Below are 18,857 nucleotides of genomic sequence, written 5' to 3'. Positions count from 1 at the left end.
TATTTTTATTTCTATAATTTTATCTTAACATAGTTTCATTTTGTATCTTTTTAGCCCTGATGAAGCCCTGCAAAGTGGGGCGAAACGTTGGAAAATAAATAGTTGTAAACTATTTTTATTTCTCTTTTGACCGCAACCCTGACCATCTCCCTATATATAAAATATATATGGACCATGAATATTGTGTATACAAATAATATTCTACTGGATTCCTTGGAAAAGGTGGAATGAAACGGGATCAGTTAGCTACAAATGTTATGGCCTCCGCCAATGTATTTAACTAGGACAGGTGTATTATTCAGACTAAATGCCTGCGTGACTTTTCGTGACCGTACGAGTTGTGTTCGAGCGTGTTGTGGTCGTGTTTCTATTGTAGGCCCATTCTCACAGCTGCTTGGATTATTTAGTCAAATAACCTCTGTTTATTAGGATGAACTTTACAACATATTGCTAATGGTTAATGACACTTAAACCACGGTTATTATTACTGTGATATAAGATTTCTGGGGATGATCTTGAATATGATTAAAATTAAAAATGACAATCACTAAATAATAATTAAGATATTTTTTAAACTTGAAAAAAATAATTTATTTTAATTTCCTTGACCATAAATTTTATTATCTCATACCGGTATATGGAATATATAGTGTATTAGAATCGTAAAAAAATTCGAGTTTTCGATGGAAATACACGTTTTCAGGTCCCTGAGCCCAAATAATTAACAAATATATAAGAACAGTCTAGGTCGGAAAGTCGTACGTAAATGAAATTAAATCTTAGGTACAGATGTATGCCTGAGATGTCACAGCATTTTTTCGTTAAAACGAACCTGAAGTGAGGTTGTATGAACGATTTTTCTCTTTCATATGATTTTTTAAGGGGTGGGTAGCTCATAGGAAAGGCAATGGACTACTAATTCCAAGGACCCGGGGTCGAATCCGGCTGTAGCAGATAATTATCTGTTACCTGTAGCCGTTGAGTCAACCCTGTGGGTTTGGGAGCCCTCCAGTTTACCCAGCCTCATTAAGTGGGTACTCTTAAATGGGTTAAAATCTGGCTGTCGAGTTAGATTCTGACCAAATCATCTCCTTGCACAATCGTTGGTCTAGTAACAGTATATCCTTACAAAGTACTGCAACCCTTACCCTTTATGGGTTGTAGCGGTAAGTTAATTCATAGTAAATAAATATAAAATTAGGTGTTCTTTAATATCTCATCCTCATCGAAATAGCCAGACAGGGCTTAAATGTCAATTTTTTGCAAACGTTTCCCCTAAATTATTTTTATTTGAAATTATTAACCATCTCACATTTTTAATTGTAATGAAAACTGGATAAATATAAACTATGAAAGAATTTGATACTTACTTATATTTTCCAGGTTACAAACATATTTCTGGTAATAAGATTAGTAATTCATATATATTATATACTGTTAAAAAGCCAGGTTTTAGAAAAAAAAATATGTAACTTGTAAAATTATCTAAGGTAATGAAGAATGTCAAGAAATACGTAAATTAAAGATCTGTTCGAAATGAATTCGAATGTTCTGGTGCATGCGTTATGGGATTTGCCGTTTCGCCAGTCTGATAAAGTTATAATAGTTAGTTTCTTTATTTAATTTAACGTTTCAGTTTATAAGATAACTATAAAATCTTTCTTGGTGTATTGCGTATTGATTCTAGATTAATTTAGCATTAAATAAATAAAGTGTGATTTAGATTTTAGTTAACTGTTATATTTCTGTCATGGTTACGCTAATGAAAAGTGTTTACAAATTTTCGATTACATTATGTGTATATTTCTCGATATTGAATCTTAGCTAATACATTTCGAATTTATAATGGATCATTGTTTCTCTCACCGTATTGAATCACAAAATTTTTCCTGTTCAACTTTGTTGATCTAATTAAATCTCTTATTTTGTAATTTATTTAGTAGCTACGTGGAAGTCGAGACTAAATCTTTTGTGGCACTTCCTCGATCGAGTTTTCCTTTCTTGAGGGATATTTATTAGGGCTGTCGGTTCATTGTCTTGCTATTATTGTCATGATGATTTGGTTCCATTGAGCTTGGTTTCATTGAGATAAAAAAAAAAATTAAATCTTATATTTTCTGATATATATGAATATTACATATAAAACACCAGATTAGGGCATTGTTCTCTTTTGATAATTTCATGTTATATTATATATAAATACATTTATAAATAATTGACCTATTAATTCAAATTATGACGAAGAGGGGTGCAGTCACAAGAAAAAAAAGTATTTATTTTCCAACGTTTCGCCCCACTTTATAGAGCTTCATCATGGCTGTTTCTGCTGAGGTCAATATGAAACTGCTGAAGGAAAAGCAAAAGTATATTTCATATTAGGTTTAGTGTGGTCCTTAGTTCCTTTCCTCACAATAGGTTAGTAATTTAGTCAAGTAGTGAGTGAGTAATTTATTAACCAAATCTTAGTAGCAAACATTTAGTCGAGTGGTTCAGTAAATGGTGTAGTGAAATAATTTGATTCTACTCTTTTGAGCGAATAACGCTCTTCTCCCTATCCTATCGGTACTGACACGACTCAGTGGTCCATTGACTAAGCGATAAATGAATGACTAAACCTTTTGTTTTGGTTGAGTTCTTTCATTGCTGTTTAAGTGTTGTTTCGGTTTACAACAACTTTGAAATTTGTTTGGAATTTTTAATGGTAGAACGTAGAAATTATGGACTTCCAAAATTACAAAAATAATGTGAAAAATGGTACCAATCTGATGTTATTTCTTTTATCAATTTTATGTTTTACGCTTTAGTGTTAGTTAGCTCTTCCAGCTCTTCTACGGACACCCACCTCGTGTAGCCGAAGGAATGTTCGCTTGTTGTTTTGTGCTGGAGTAAATATCAAATTAGAAATAAAAATATATTTGCAATTAAATCCTTGTCAACATTTTAAAAATTTAATTTCTATTTTACCTTTCTGTTTTGGAGATAGTCAGGCTCACAGAGCACGACTCCTTGGATCCGGTCGACTGCCTTGTTAGATATAATAACGTCCCTTGTTCCGAGGTAAAGCGTGAGTTTGTTGTTGGGAGAAGATTTCTTGTAGACTCTGAAACATAAAATAAACGATGTACGATGTAAAAATATTTTGATATAAGCTTTTTCATGTAATAGATTCAAATATATTATTACTTTAGTATGAAATTTGTATTGTTATTTTTTAAAATCAGTATTTTGCTTTACAAATAGTCAACTACTGGTAGCATCCTGTTTTTATAGATAGTGAAAATTTATAGGGCCGTCCGTAGCTGAGATGGTTAGGCGGAGAATTAACGATCTGAGATCTGCTGGCGGCGTAGGTTCGAATCCAGCCGTGGCGTTGACTTTTTTCATTCAGTGACGATCCCACAAAATGAAAACTTTGACCCCCAATTAGACAATATAGGACTTGAGAGTCATGATCGAAAAAAAGAAGAAAATTCATGGTGATGGTGATGTTATAACATGGTTTAAATTTTATTCTTTAGAATAAGAATAGGATAAATATGTGAGTACTTTATTTATGCATATTTTCTACCCTTTTGCGTCAAGGGCGTAAAGTGACTGTTATAAAACTGATAATATAATATGAATGAAGGAGCTTATTCAAGTATGTACTTATGTTTTAAAATATTATTAAAAAACTTTATTTAATTGATAGATATTACAATCTGCCACACTATTGTGGGTATTAGGTAATAGTGATGAATGATCATATTCATACTAAAATAAAATAAGAATGAAAATAAATAAATAAATGAAAGAAATTTTTAAAAAAAGTACATAAAATATCTCTTAAAATATACAAACAGAAGGATAAAGAAAATGAACATGATCAAACTAAGTGTATGAAAAAATAAATAAATAAAAAAAAATAATAAAAATAGTATAATCACTAGTCACACTTATATACAATATTTACACAATCGACCTGAGGATCCCCCTGAGCCCACTTTATCTCCCACGTGTGAGGAGTTACAGCAGAGCTCAAAAGTTAAAATAATATTAACATTTATAAGTATTCAGAATAGATAGTGCCGTATCAATTGTTTTAATTTACCTACTGTAATCTGTATTATGCAGTTTAGATTTTTAAATGGTTTATACCTAGAAATCAAATTATTTTTTCATGGTTCTCTTTAATAATATATTGGAAACATTATTATCTTAATTGCCTATTGGATATAAGAGATAGTTTTCTGTTTTTTAACAAAACAAAAATGAATAAAAAAAAACCGTTTGGTGTAGGTTGATTTACTTTTTCATCACTATACTATATCATATACACAAAAGTATATGTTCTTAGTCTTATCTCTATATTTTGAAGAAAAACTTTTTAAAATTTTCTTCCTCCCATGTTTCTTCAGAAATTATCCAAAATTCAAATTAATATGAACAGAATAATCTAGCCTTTCAAGAATTAATTGTAACTTCGATATAACATGACAATGGTTTGGAATTCCATTCGCTCGCAAAAACATTCTCGGGTCACTTTAATGTGGCTTGTACTTATTTAAATTTTAAATAAGTATACGATTGTGGTTGATTGTATTAATTTCTTATGATTTATTCTGTAAACGTAATTAGCAATTCTTCTCTAAAAGACTGAAGAAACTCTCGGTTATATAAAGTCTTGAAACAGCACAATAGCAACCTTTAACAAAACATTACATCACTGATGCTATTATTTGCAAGACAAGAAGAACAATTTATCGAAGTCCTTTGACCAACTAAGTAGTTAGATTTGTCTTGATAAAACTTAAGAGTTTTATTTATTTATTTTTTAATAATGAGGCATTATTTTTAATCACATTAAACAATCATCTCTTTGTTATATTGGTTTGTAAGTTGAATATTTCAAAGGCATTAGTGTATTAACGCAAAATTCATCTTTCTTCTACATAGTTTTGCTTTATCAAGATGAATAATTTTGAATGTTTATTATATTATTAAGTATGTTCTCATTTCCATTCTAAATATTATAAATTATAATTTACTAAGGATTCTATAAGAAATAAAAAAAAAAGAAGATCAGTAGACCTTATTTAATGTTGAAATAAATGTACATGAATAAAAGCAGTGTATGTGTTGTGGTATTGCGGGTTTTGTGTCCATTTTCAATTTATATCAATGGAAAATTTATGATTAAGTAAATGTTCTGCATACCCCTTTCGCGTGCCCATATCTAATTTATCAGAATCAACAGAAAATTTATTATTTTATGAACATAAATAGATGATACATAGTTCAAAAAGGTGGACATATTTTAAATTAAGGGTTGGATAAATAAATACAATGTTGATAGAGAGTTAGAGTAAGGTGAGAGAAATTGTGATTAAAACCGTCATCGTACCGTGAAGATTGATATTTATATAATATTGTAATTATAATTTGCATGAAACATCTCGTATTCGACCCTTAATAAAACACAACAATCAACATAACTACGTTTCGGGATTTGCATAAATTGTAAATATATTCTTATATAATAAGGCAATCCTTCTTGGCCGGACCTACCCCACTAAGACCACCAGGGAGCGACGGTCCTTTATCACTTTTTAAATATTTGCTCAAATTGAGAAGAGGAGACTCATGCCGTTTCCAATTCCAGGCGCTTTTTAAATATTGATCGATTTAACTATCTTAAAGTTTCCTTTTCTCATTTTAAGCAAATATTTCAAAAGTGATAAAGGACCGTCGCTCCCTGGGGATTCTAGTGGGGCGGGTCTGGCCTGGAAGGACTGCCTTTTTTGTGTTTTAATGTCCTCTTGTGAGATTGTGACATGTCGTACATCGACTAACCTACTCGCTATAATTGTCTGTTTGAAAAGTCAGACAAGTAACGCAGTCACGGAGGGCGAGAGTTATCAATAACCATCCAGAATGTAGTGACGAAAAAAGGGATGAGAATGGCGAGTTTCATGCCGTTTTTCAATTTTAGGCGCTTTTTGAATGTTGCTTTATTGAACTATCTTAACTTCCCTTTTTAAGCAAATATATGGTTCTAATTTATATAATAATAAAATAATTTATCAGACTGGACACTTTCACATTCTTCCGCAGTCAAACTCAAACGCCAACAAGAACAGACGATTTATTTACATATTCTCCATTACCTTCTGCAACTTTCTATCTAAAACATTTACTCGATTAAACTGTCTTGAAGGAATGTAGTAGGAAGCAACAGGACCGTTAAAAAGCATGGTCTTAGTGGGGCGGTCACACATGAAAAAAGCACAAATTCAAAGGAAAATTTAATGGGAGATTAATAGATAAGTGAAATTTTTAACAGTGTATTATGGAAGTAGATGCTAATTGGTTATTATACCATATAAAGGATGCCAATAAATATTTTTTTTATCAAAATTTAATTTATTTACTTTTAGAATGTTATTATTTAATAATTATTATGAGATTATCACATATAGATAAGCTTATTTTTTTTTAAATGTTGATTTTTAGCAACTGTTTGCAAGATGAAAATATAAATTTCAAAATAAACTAATTAAGTCTTCTTAATTTTTCAACAAAACCTTTACTTTTTAGAAGCGGATTTATTAACTTTTGATTGAAAACTCCTCAGGTATCAATTAATTTCAGTATAAATCCTTAGGATAGGGTGAAAGCGCACGACGTCTTAGAGTCTACATTTTTAAATTAAAAATTGTTTTAAAAATATTCCATGGAAGATCTTTCACCTTGATTATTATCGAGTTTCTTTAAGTTTTTCCAATTATTGTCAACGTATATTTATAATATTTCAGTTAATGCTTGAAGTAATAATGTCCGTCTCTATGACTGCGTATTCTTATACAGATATAAAAATATATAGCAATGGGGAGAACTTGCTTTGCAAGGTACCTTACTGTTTTACGATGGTGAGTGTGGTGTGGTGTCCTCAAAGGCTCTTGTAATTAAGAATACCTCACTTTGGTAATCTGCCAGTCCTGTAATTACTAAGCAAACCCTTGGTCACTGAGTGCAATAAGTAAATATGTGGGCTGTATATCTCGTTCAACTTGCTTTGTTTCCTTGATCGTTAGTTATCCACCAGGCAGACGTCCGTGCTATTTCATCTCGTCTAATTAATTGTGGGATTGGTGCCGACGTTCGCTTATATTATAGCCACATATATTGCAATCGACGTATATACACAAATCACAATATACAATAGGATTACATTCCCATTTCTGTTGGTTACATTTGATTATCTATGAGGATTGAGTTAAGCATGGGGAAATATAATATTATTATCATTTGTCTTTAAATTGGATATTTAAGTTTTTATTCGTTATATAGTGTTAACTATCGACTAGTGTAAATATTGTATATTAGAGTGTAAATGTGACTGGTAATTTTTTTTTATTTACTTTTATTATTATTATTATTTTATTTTATTTATATATTTTTTAATGTATATAGTTTCATTATGTTAATTTTCTTTATCTTTTTGTTTGTATATATTCAGAGAGAGATTTTATGTACTTTTTTTCATTTATTTATTTTTATTCTTATTTTATTTTATTTTAGTATGAATGTGATCGTTCATCACTATTATCTATTGCCCAACAACGTTGTGGCACATTGTAATATCTATCAATAAATAAAATTTGGAATTAAAAAAAAAAACCATCGACAGTTTATTATGATAATACTTTAACTTGTAGGTACCTGCTAATTTTAAATAAAGTAGGTTAAGCGCATGTAACTTACGACTTCCAGTTGCAGATTCTTATAGAAAGTTTATTATGATTATATTCGTTTTACTTCTTTTATATTATATAAAAAATATACTATTATATAATTGTATATTATTTATAATATATTCAATATTATTAAACACTGACCACAGCTATATTGTTTTGTTCATTTCTGTTTTAGTAACTTTTGGTTATTAATGATATATGATTTTAGTTTAGTTTTCTAATATGCGAGTCTATCAAATTTCACAAGGGTCATTCAAGTATGCCTTAGAAACAAAAAAGTGTCATGGAAGAAGTTTTTCTGGTGTCGAAAAAAGCTGTCCTTGGGCAAAAAATAAAAGTAAAATTCAAGAATTTGGGAGAAACTGAACCTACGAAAGTTCCCAAGAGAACTTTTGCTGACTACCTCAAACAAAATAGATGGAAAATAAGTATCCTAATGCATAACTTTGCAATATGCCTTTCAGAAGTCTTGACTTTTAAGAAAGTTGCGAAGTATCCTGGCGGGTGAACGAATCAGTTGAAATTCAAGTCTTAAAGATTTTCTCTTGATTGAGTATTATATTTATTAAATGGGTTATAACAAATATATTTGGTAGTTTTTTTGTCAGAAAATCGAAGGTCTGTTCGAATTTTTTTTTTTAACTTTACAAACAAAAAATTAAATATTGCTTCAGAATAAAATAGGGAGTATTTCTCTGGTTTTATTGATACTGCCGTGTGCTTAAATAATGAAATTATTTTGAAGTGCTTTACTGTGCATATAACCGTTGAATGTTTTTGCTGTCGCTTACCTTTTTATGAAATATAGAGTAAGAGGAAGTCTTGTTATCGTAATTAATTTCCAATTCCAGTTTTCGACAGAAATTCATGTTCAGCTCTTCCGAGTCCAAATAACTAGGTTTCTCAAAATGTTTGTATGTGGTCAGCCAAGATCAAAAAAAAAAAAAAAATCGCACGAAATTGAAATTGCTTGAAATCGGTTACATGACAGGGACTCACTGGCGACTTCAGAGAATCGATTTTCTACAGTTTTTCGATTTTTTTAAAAACGGCTCTAATAATTTTTATTAAACTTGGTATATCAATTTACAATTAAATTGCGTTTAATATCAACTAATTGGCTTAGATACCGAATTTTCAAATTGGTTCAAGTTGGTGAAAAGTATTTGTACTTTTAAATTTTTTTGTTTACAATAATCAATCATTTCACATTTTAATTGGTTATGAAAAATGAACAAATATAAACATTAAAATGGTTTAATAAATGACTTTTCAAATAAAAAATATTTTTTTCCAGGTTGAAAACATATTAACGAAAACAACAGTAGTAATGTAGACATGTTATATATCGCTGGAAAGCCAAAAAGTTTTAGATATAATTATAAGTTTTAAATAATATTTAACATAGAAAGTCGTTGAAGGTGATGGAGAATGACGAAAAACGCGAATAAAATGTTAGTTAGATGTGCAGGCGTATTCCCAGCGGCCTTTTCCGTTTCATAAGTCTGATAACGTTTTCTTTTCACCATGGTTATTAAATAATTATACTTTTTTATTGCACTTAATCTGCCTATCATTTGACAAGATTCATGACCATTTAGCATTGAATAAATGTTTAAGATTAGAATGTAAATTTTAGTCAACTGTTATATATTTATAATTTGACCATTAGAGGGAGAGTACTTTTCCGAAAACTTTAGAAATTGTCAATCCTTCATCTCATAGGATCATTTAAAAAAAATTCTAGTGTGAATTTAATTCTTGTAGCATTCCATTCTTGTTTAATTATTTAAAAATTAACTAACCAAAGATATCCTTGGATCCATCTGTTCATCAGGGGAGGTAGCCTTTGCCCTTTGCCCTTTGCACTGTTTGATGATTACCAAACTGTTGCTCAGCTTCCTCCTGCTTCTCTGCATTTCCTTCTGAAGATGAAGCTTAGCAACTCCGTCGGACCCAACTGTTGGAGCTTTCCTGAATTTTAATTATAAACTCTTCTCTACTTTCTCCAGTGTTATAAAACTCCTAATAACCCCACTGTATTTAATGAAGAGCTTAGACATTTTTTTTCGTTCGCGCTTAGCCCTAATTAAATTCTAATTAGTAATATTACCATCCAATGAGATCGCTCATATTTTTCTTTTCTTAACACTTATCTTCTTTCTCACATACTAGCAAACTCGGCATTACTTCCCTATTTCTAGATTTGTGGTTGTATATGGGTTAAATGAAAATTTATTTCTCAATTTTTTTTTCCACCTTACATAAGTCTTTGATTTCTTTTACAAAAATACTTCAACACAACTCGACCAATCTACACAAAACTCTGTGCTTTAGGCCTCATGAACTACACCAAATGGTTCAAACCAGACCTAATTAGACTAGTTAAAACCGGAGATAGAAAATAAGTTTTACAAAATTTTTTTTTGGAGATATAAAAAGATTTCTTCATTTGAAACATCTATTTCGCCCTTATATGGTCATTAAATCTAAATGGTGTTAATATGGTTTGGAACAGTAGAAATTTAGCTTGCCACTGGTTGCACTAACGTAGGATTTAGATAAAGTGCAGAGAACTTATATAAAATTAGGAATATTTATTTATTTATTAAAATTTACAACTGTACAAAAAAATACAATAAGTAAAAAAGTAGAATGTTTCACTTGAAAATCTTGGGAAGGAACCACCCGATGGTGGTACTTCAAACATTAATTTAAATTAGAAGGTCCCGTGGCCATCTTCTTTTCAGACGCCTCGCAGGATTATCAGGGATTGTTAAGGATGAGAGATTAAGAACTAATGGGTTAGGAGTTTGGAATGAAAAGACGCATATCTATGTCGGGCCAAATCTGAAGGTAAAGAAATGTTAAGGTCTTTATGGATGAGTTTATTTTGACGTAATAAGAAGCATCAAGGATTTTGTAGAGGATAAAATAGCAGAACTGGACTGTGATCTGATGATAGGTCGTCCAGGGATTCAACAATGGCTTAAGTGCGAGAAATCTGGGAGATGATAAATATGTCATGGATATCAGGACGCTTTTTGAGGGATGTAAGCCAATAGGTCGGATTTTTGGGCGAGAGAATGGAATTGGTATTAAAGGTGGAAACACGGGATAGGATGTAAACACGGGAGTTGGATGTGCGGCATCCCCATCGTTGGTGCTTATTGGTCTCCTCCAGCAGTGAAGCGCGGTCCGAGGGTTCGGAATAAGGAATCAAGGAGGTTATAAGAAAGGTTATTACCAGGAGGACAGTATACAGCTGACAACCTTAAACGTGTTTTTAATGACACCCGTATTTATTATTATATACAATACAATAAAATGCAACAAAACAATTATATATGTTTGCATAAAATTTGGTTTGTAGTGGATAAAAAAGTGCATTACAATCATAACTAATATTTTATCAATGTATGGCTGGCTCAATTATAAGAGTCTAGATTCTGTTCTGGGCAGAAACATCTGTTTACATCGTCTGAAATAGAAAGAAACAAGACCGCCTAAAATCTACCAAAAAGTTCTAAATCAACTGTCGGCTAGTTTGGACACATTGCATGCCTCATCACCTCTTAGTTGCGAAAATAACTGCATGGTGCACGCACGTCAACATTATCAGTATAAACAATGAAGTATTTATAGTTCGGATTTATGTTACTAGTTTGTAATAGTGAAACGTTCCATTGTAATATCTTTTTGAAATATTAGAATTACAGTTTAATATTTTTTAGGTATATTTCTGATTATGTAAGTTCTGTGAATCGGTACAGATCTCATTAGTTGTTCAACAAAGGCTTTTGTTTTGTGCCGACCTCTCTTTGGACCTTAGCATATGAGATTGTAAATTGTCCTAGAGTGGAAGGTCCTATTAAATGCGAAGGTTTGTTTTCCCTCCACTTTACTGTGTTTGAACAGAGAAGCTCAACAATTGCCTATTCTAACCACTTAACAGTCCTATATTACAGGAGGCTTAATGTTCTCTTGAATTAATCTGTATTTTTTTTAGATCTTTTGAATAATTGGGTTTCAATGTTTACAAAATTAAATAAAAGTATAATATTACCCAAGGGTGCTATAGTATACTGTTTCTGATAATAAATTTTTTTTTTCCCTAAATATATTTTCTTATCGATAAGCTAACTAGTATTTATTGATACTATAATATGTTTAAATTATTTCTTTTTTTGTATTGCAAAACTTTATTCACATTTGTCAGTTGAGATGACAATGCGTGAATTTGATGTTAATCTTACAGAATATTATGAGAGGCATATGGAGTAGTACCCAGCGACACCTCTAGGCATGTTATTGAATTTAATTGATAGAAGAGATGATCCCTCATCAAACTACTTTTTGTTATCAGCGATAGATATTGTGCCATTTATACGAATGTTAGGATATCCGAGAAGTTGGTTATAGAGTTGTTTGTAGGTGGTCTGTATGTGTTCGTTAACAGTTGGCATGTGAAGCTTGTAAAGTTATGTTTTACTTCACTTAAGATTAGTATGTAAGTTTCTTGGTACGCTTCTGTAATCTTCCTGAATGTTTTAGCCTGAAAGATTTGAAGTTTGTCATGTGAATCTTTTCTAAATATTTTTGATGCGGAGGTCCAAATTGGTTTCTGTAAGTATAAGTATTCAGCCTCTGTCACTTTTACTTTTCAATGTTTCAAAAGTAAAAGTTTTTTCATTTCTCGATTTGTAGACTCCATGTCGTTCTTCGGTCGAGTGTCTGTCTGCGGAATCTTTGTATCGTCAAGGAAAGCCGAATTACACGTTCAAGAGGATTTGTCATTACAGGGTTTCTGAGGCATATACTGGATTTGTCCATCTTGTTAGTCTTGAGTGTTTTTTTGTGTAGGATGGAGAAGCGAGTACTGAACTGTAGAGCATGAGATAGTCCTGATAGTTCTGACAGGACAGAGAAAAATTTATTCGAAAGAATGGATTGGAGAAGAGAGTAATAAGTTGGTGGAATACACTAGATCACTCTTGTATGTATTGGAAAGCATAGGATTTTAAATGGTGCCAGGTTAGCAATCATTTTACTTTAATATGACGTGTTTAATCAATATTATAAATTATGTAAAATCTATTATATAAAGTGGTCGTTCCGAAGGCTATTTTAAAGGAATTCAGCAGAACAACTTAAATACACAATTTTAGATCCGTACAACTTTTCGTTTTTATGTTAGGTTGTTCATAGGCACTGTACAACTCCAGCGGCCCAATACGTACTCTACGACCGGGAGCACTTTATTATATCACAAAATTCGTGAAATAAAATTTGTAAGGAAAATTAATGTTAAAATTTAAACATTTCAGTTAACTAACATAATTATATTTTCGAAAACACAATAAATCCCTGAAGGAACTGATGGGTTATTTTATGAATCAATAAATGTATTACTATATAAAACAGAGTGGAAGAATGGTTTAGGTGTCATATGAATGAATAGCTCATATTAGGAGAAGTCTTACCACCGCTCCGCTCCCTTCTCACTGCTTTCAGTTCGCTGTGTTGATGGGCGAATGTTGATTACTGCAACTGTTGCTCTACACTCGGTTTCATCCAGGTTCATGGATGGGCAAATAATGAAGACTATGAAATCACGCGATCCTGATGTCCCTTTATCTAACGCTGGCCAGCGAGTGTTAGATCAGTAGAGATGGGGTTAGTCAGGTTATGACGTGCCATTCGTAACATATGATGTGAGATTCCACTGGCGTCTTGAAGCTTTCGGCGACCGCTACATTGAGATGGTATCTAATTGAGACTTACAGAAGTCATATAAAAGAAAATTTACAAATTCGGATGTTTAAATCCGACAAAGACCTTAAAACGTGTATTTCCTTTGAAAAATCAAATTCGAAATTATTGACGATTGTTAACACCATAATATAAAATTACCTTCTAAATAATATTTAGTTAGTCTTAGTGTTTAATTTAATAACGTTTATTTTTATTTCTATTAATTTAATTGGATTTAGTTATCTGAAAAGAAAAAATGTAATTATATTTCTGTGTTGTAATGAGTAATAGAGACAGTTGCTAGGGGCTGATAATAGTTGCTAAGGCGTCACCTAGCAACGGACCGACCATCTTAATTTTTTTTATAGCAGTTCCGGCTAATTAGTGACCATGGTAGCGTCTAAGCAGCCTGCTTACCCTTATAATTTAGTAGTTTGGACATTTTTTGTGAGTTAAACGACATTACAGTTCGAAACCAGACCTTTTCTGTGTTTAGAGTTTAATATGAGTTCCGGATATTTAGTGGCTATGAACGTGTGTAGCCAGCCCTGTCTGCGTTCATTTTGTCAGCTCGCCTGATACATTAATACGACTTTTGATATTTGGACTATCGATGAGCCACTACACCAACTTTGGATCATTACAGTCCGTACCATTACCAGTACTAAGTACCATTTAGCTACAAGAGCTGCGACCTAAACATCTCGGCAGCACTCTTCCTCGGACCTATCGGAGTGGATCAGCTTGCGTCGACTAGTATTTGTTTTATATATATTTATTTGTTTATTTGCAAATTAGTTTATTGTCATCTTCATAATTTATTTAACTATTTTATTTTATCTGAGAGGCCTTTTTATTTTTACTTGTATTCATTGTTAGTCATCTTTTTTTTATTTTAGTTTTAGTTTTAAAATGTTTAAATTGAACCAAATAAATGTTTAATCCGAACTAGTTTGTTGTTTTTTTTCTTTTTAAAGCCTTCCAACAAAAAGACTGATTTGAGGTGGCTTTAACTACGATCACAATACTTGTCCTATATGTCATATATTGTCAAGTTATAGTAAAGTAAACTGTCAAGTACCTATTTAATTTAAATTATTTTTTTTTCGCTATGACTTATATATATATATCACTGTTCCAACTGTTGGTCTTCTTGTAAACGTGTTCTGTCTCCTTTTGAGTCGCCTTATGCTTTCATAGAAAGAAATATTGCAATATACAGATACATATTTCATCCGAATACGGTCCTTCTCAACTTGATTACACGAGGAAGGGAAGGAATCATTTCATTTTGCCTGACGTCCCTGCACCGCTGGTTTTGATGGATGGCCCGCCCGTCGGTGTATGAAGGATGTGGACTGGCCGATGCTCCGGTGACTGATTGTACTACTCCTAATTTGAACTTTGCTCTTAGGTTTTTTATTATTTAAGTTCTCTTTGTAGTGGGATGTGTAATTTATTTATATTGCTGTACGTAGTGGACTGCTGATTTATTATTAATAAATACTAATCAAAATAATTGAGGAAAATCATTTGGACCACATCATACCCAATATTTTATAATTTAATACTATTTAATAATCCACATTTTTGTAACAATTATACATTATACATATATATTTTTAACATACGATAGAAATATAACATAACGTTTGAGGCCTGATTCAACGGCCATTTTCAAAAATAATCCTCCATCATATTATTAAAAAAAAAAATAGTTTCATGTACACAACTCATGGAAGTACTTGTAATTATTTAATTTTTCTTCTGCTGTTATTGTTAGCTATATTTACTTGGTAATTATTTAGGGATTTTATGTATAAAATATATAAATTAATATGTAACATAAATTCCTTTTTTAAAAAATATTTGACCATTAAAAGTTATATGTTTTTAAGTGGTCCAAATGACTTTCCTCAATCATTTTGATTGATACTAATAAAAAAGTAATTCCCACCAGAAATTACAAACCACCAAAATAAAGTTTTTTACAATTGGTAAATTATTATTATATCTTAATTGATTATGATACAATTATTTCTTGTCTAAATTTTAAAGCAATAGATCTCCAATATTTTGAGTATTTGATTTTATGTTCATCTGCTTAATGAATTGAATCATCTATCTTTATACTGAAGGTTAATTAAAAATAATTTATTAATTACAGGAATGAGAGTGCATACTAAATTAAAAACGAAAAAAATAGGGAACTACGTCTTTCTTTTTTTGTTAAATTATTTTCATGAACTCTAGAGATTCCACTAAGAATTAATTAATTAGGACTGAAAATAGTAAAAAAAAAATATATTTTGTAATGTATCAATTATTTTTTATTTATTTTTTTAATATTTTCATTCTTAGTTGAACTTCAAGAGTTATTACGTTCGATTTACTTACGTCCATAATAGGCTTTTTAAGATTATTATTATTCTTAAGTTAAATTTATTCTCTATTAACTTTTTTTATTATTCTATTGATGTAAATGTTGATTATTGAGTTGAGGCGGTGAATGATAACGACTTGGCAGTATATTTCTCCTACAACAAGTAATATGAATAAACGTACACATCTTTCAAGATCGTTATTTTTACTTCTTTATAATTAAAGATTGTTCTTTTTTTACAAAATTAAATAATATTTTAACATTAGTTTTGGGTCGTTAAAAATATTATGTCGAATCAATATTTGATGAGACTATATTCTCTCCAGCATCCAAATATATTATATAATTATAATAATACCATATATTATAAATAAATATATCATATTCAAGGGTATGGCAAATTTTAATAAATTGCTAAAGCATTTATTAGTAATTTCATGAATTACCTTTTCTTTTTTTTTTATCTTCAAGATTTTGCTTTTGATGACTCTAAATGGACCTTTAATGGTGGAGTTAATTTTCCAAAATTATTAAAATATTTTACTTTAATAATCAATTGTGACTTTATTTATTACGTGTTTTTAATTTTTTGTAATTTGTTCGTGAAGTGTAATTTCAGCGGCTAATGTACATTCAAAATACTACTTATCGAAAAATGTAATTAAAATATCACCCAAAGTTTTAGACCAACATATGCTTTAATGTTATATAAATGTATATTAAATCCTATTTTATTTTCTTCGGTTAATGTTGCACTTTGTTTTTCTTTATTCATTTAATTCACAGCTTTAGAAAACATTAATAAGGTACATAACCCAATCTAGGGTCGGTTCAAAATAAATTTATTATCATTTCTTAGGCGTTTAGAAATGTATGCGTATTAATGTCTTGCGATATTTTTTCGTAATGTACTACAACATGGGAGATTGGAATTATTCCATTTGATTCTCCTGAAAATATTTTTAAATGTCCCGTGGTGGATGACGTATATTAAAATATACTAAAATTTTATTTTTTTCGGCGTTTTACTTCACCCATCTCTTCATGGCTTATGGATCATTAGTGCTTAATATCCCCTCCCCCCCTCTCCCCGTAATGTTTCCAAGACATAAAAACACGATGAAATTTGAGTGCGAGGATGATATTATGATGGCTGTTGTTAAATTTCCATATATTGTGCTCGGAATTTAGATACTTCCTTCTATATAGTCCTCTGAGAGTTGCCTAATGTATTTGTAATGACAACGGCCTTTAACAGACTTTAAATTGCTACGGAAATTGTATTGAAAAAATTAGTTCAATGGATACACAATTATCCTTGAATTTTCAGTGGATTAGTTTTATTTCTGTTGTTAATGGAGGGGGGGGGAGGAAGGTACTAAATGTGCTATGTAATTAATTACTTTTTTGTTTTACTAAAAAATTAAAGTTTGAAAGGCTTACTTTTACTACAGAACTTTGTTTACTTTTACGATATTCAGTCTGATTTTATTTTTTTAGTTACAGAAATCATTGTTTATCTATTGATCTATCTATCTATATGTATATATGTACATAAGTTAAACATTTGTGAGCTATAAGACTGAAAAAGAGGAAAGGGAGATAGAAATGACAAACTCGATTGTTACTCAAAGACTGACTTTTATTGTGTTCCGTACCTCAATCAGGTTCAAGACTGCTCGTCTAACGATACCGTTGCCATTAGCAGCCATTATTTAAAAAAAAATTAAAGAGGAAGACATTTGTAGATGACAAAATAATAAAAAACAATTTCTTCTTAAAAGAAAAAATTGCTCCTGCATATAAAGTTCCCGGGTTTCGGCACCAGTTAAACGTTTGTGAGCTCAATGACTGAAAAAGAGTAAAGGGAGATAGAAATGACCAACTCGCTTGTTACTCAAAAACTGACTTGTATTGTGTTCCGTACCGCTATATATACATCTTCTATCACCTGATCTACTCGATCACCTAACATTGACAGCTAACAGCTGACTAAGGCTGTATCTTCACCTCCACCGATTTACGAACAATCCTCGTAAATTTATACTATACATAAAAAAACGGCTTAATATTAGTATCTATTCATCCCTCTATTCTCAGTCCGCTGGTGTTCCTCAAAGTAGTATCCTTGGTCCCATCCTCTACACCGTCTATACAGCTGACATTCCAACCAATCCTAACACTATCCTCACCACTTATGCCGATGACACATGTGTGCTCGCTGTTAATAATAACCCATTAATTGTATCCCAAGATCTCCAATCCCATATCACAGCCCTCGAAGATTGGTGTCGTAATTGGAGGATTAAGATAAATTCCAATAAATCCCATGAAATCACCTTTACCCTTCGTCGTAAAGCTACTGACTGCCTTACAGTTTCATTTAATGATGTTACTGTTACCCCTGTCGAACAGATCCTTGGACTACATTTGGACTAGCGATTAACCTGGAACTTGGAATCCTCACACCAGACTGAAAAGACAGGAAACTGCACGTCGATTTCGACTATTACAGCACTTACTAGACAAACGGTCTAAACTTCCAACACATTACAAAAGACTGATCTACATGACTGTAGTAAGGCCAATCTGGACATAAGGAGTTGAGCTTTGGGGCTCCACTAAACCTTCGAATTCCTCTCGTATTCAATCCTTACAATCCAAAATCCTTCGTAAAATTCTCAATGCTCCTTACTTTGTCACAAATAAAATCATACGTAAAGACCTTAATGTTCCCTATGTAACCGATCTAGCCCGAACCAGATATCAATCCTTCCATTATAAACTCTCTAACCACTCAAACCCCCAAGTTTCTAATCTTGGATCCTCTACCATTCCTGACAATCCTCCGAGGCGCCTGAAAAGAAGATGGCCACGAGACCAGCTAATGTAAAATGTCATTAGAGTGCTACTAATGGGTAGTTTCTCTACACGCCTGTAACACTCCAATTTAACTTAGATCAGATTTACTTAATGTATTATAA

General features: G+C 31.3%; 1 protein-coding gene across 1 annotated transcript in view; it reads right to left on the bottom strand.

The window, feature by feature from the left end:
* The window catches only part of LOC106689242 (phosrestin-2), a gene marked incomplete at its 5' end in the record, with an annotated part of 174,560 nt that overhangs the window by 67,760 nt on the left and 87,943 nt on the right, over positions 1–18,857 (bottom strand). The window contains 1 exon segment of the mRNA XM_067052379.1: positions 2,965–3,100. Within this exon segment, the coding sequence (XP_066908480.1) occupies positions 2,965–3,100 (136 nt within the window).

This window comes from Halyomorpha halys, unplaced genomic scaffold (genome assembly GCF_000696795.3).
Source record: "Halyomorpha halys isolate HHAL.00 unplaced genomic scaffold, Hhal_1.1 Scaffold1311.1, whole genome shotgun sequence".
Lineage (NCBI taxonomy): Eukaryota > Metazoa > Arthropoda > Insecta > Hemiptera > Pentatomidae > Halyomorpha > Halyomorpha halys.
This window is presented reverse-complemented; position numbering and strand designations above follow the sequence as displayed.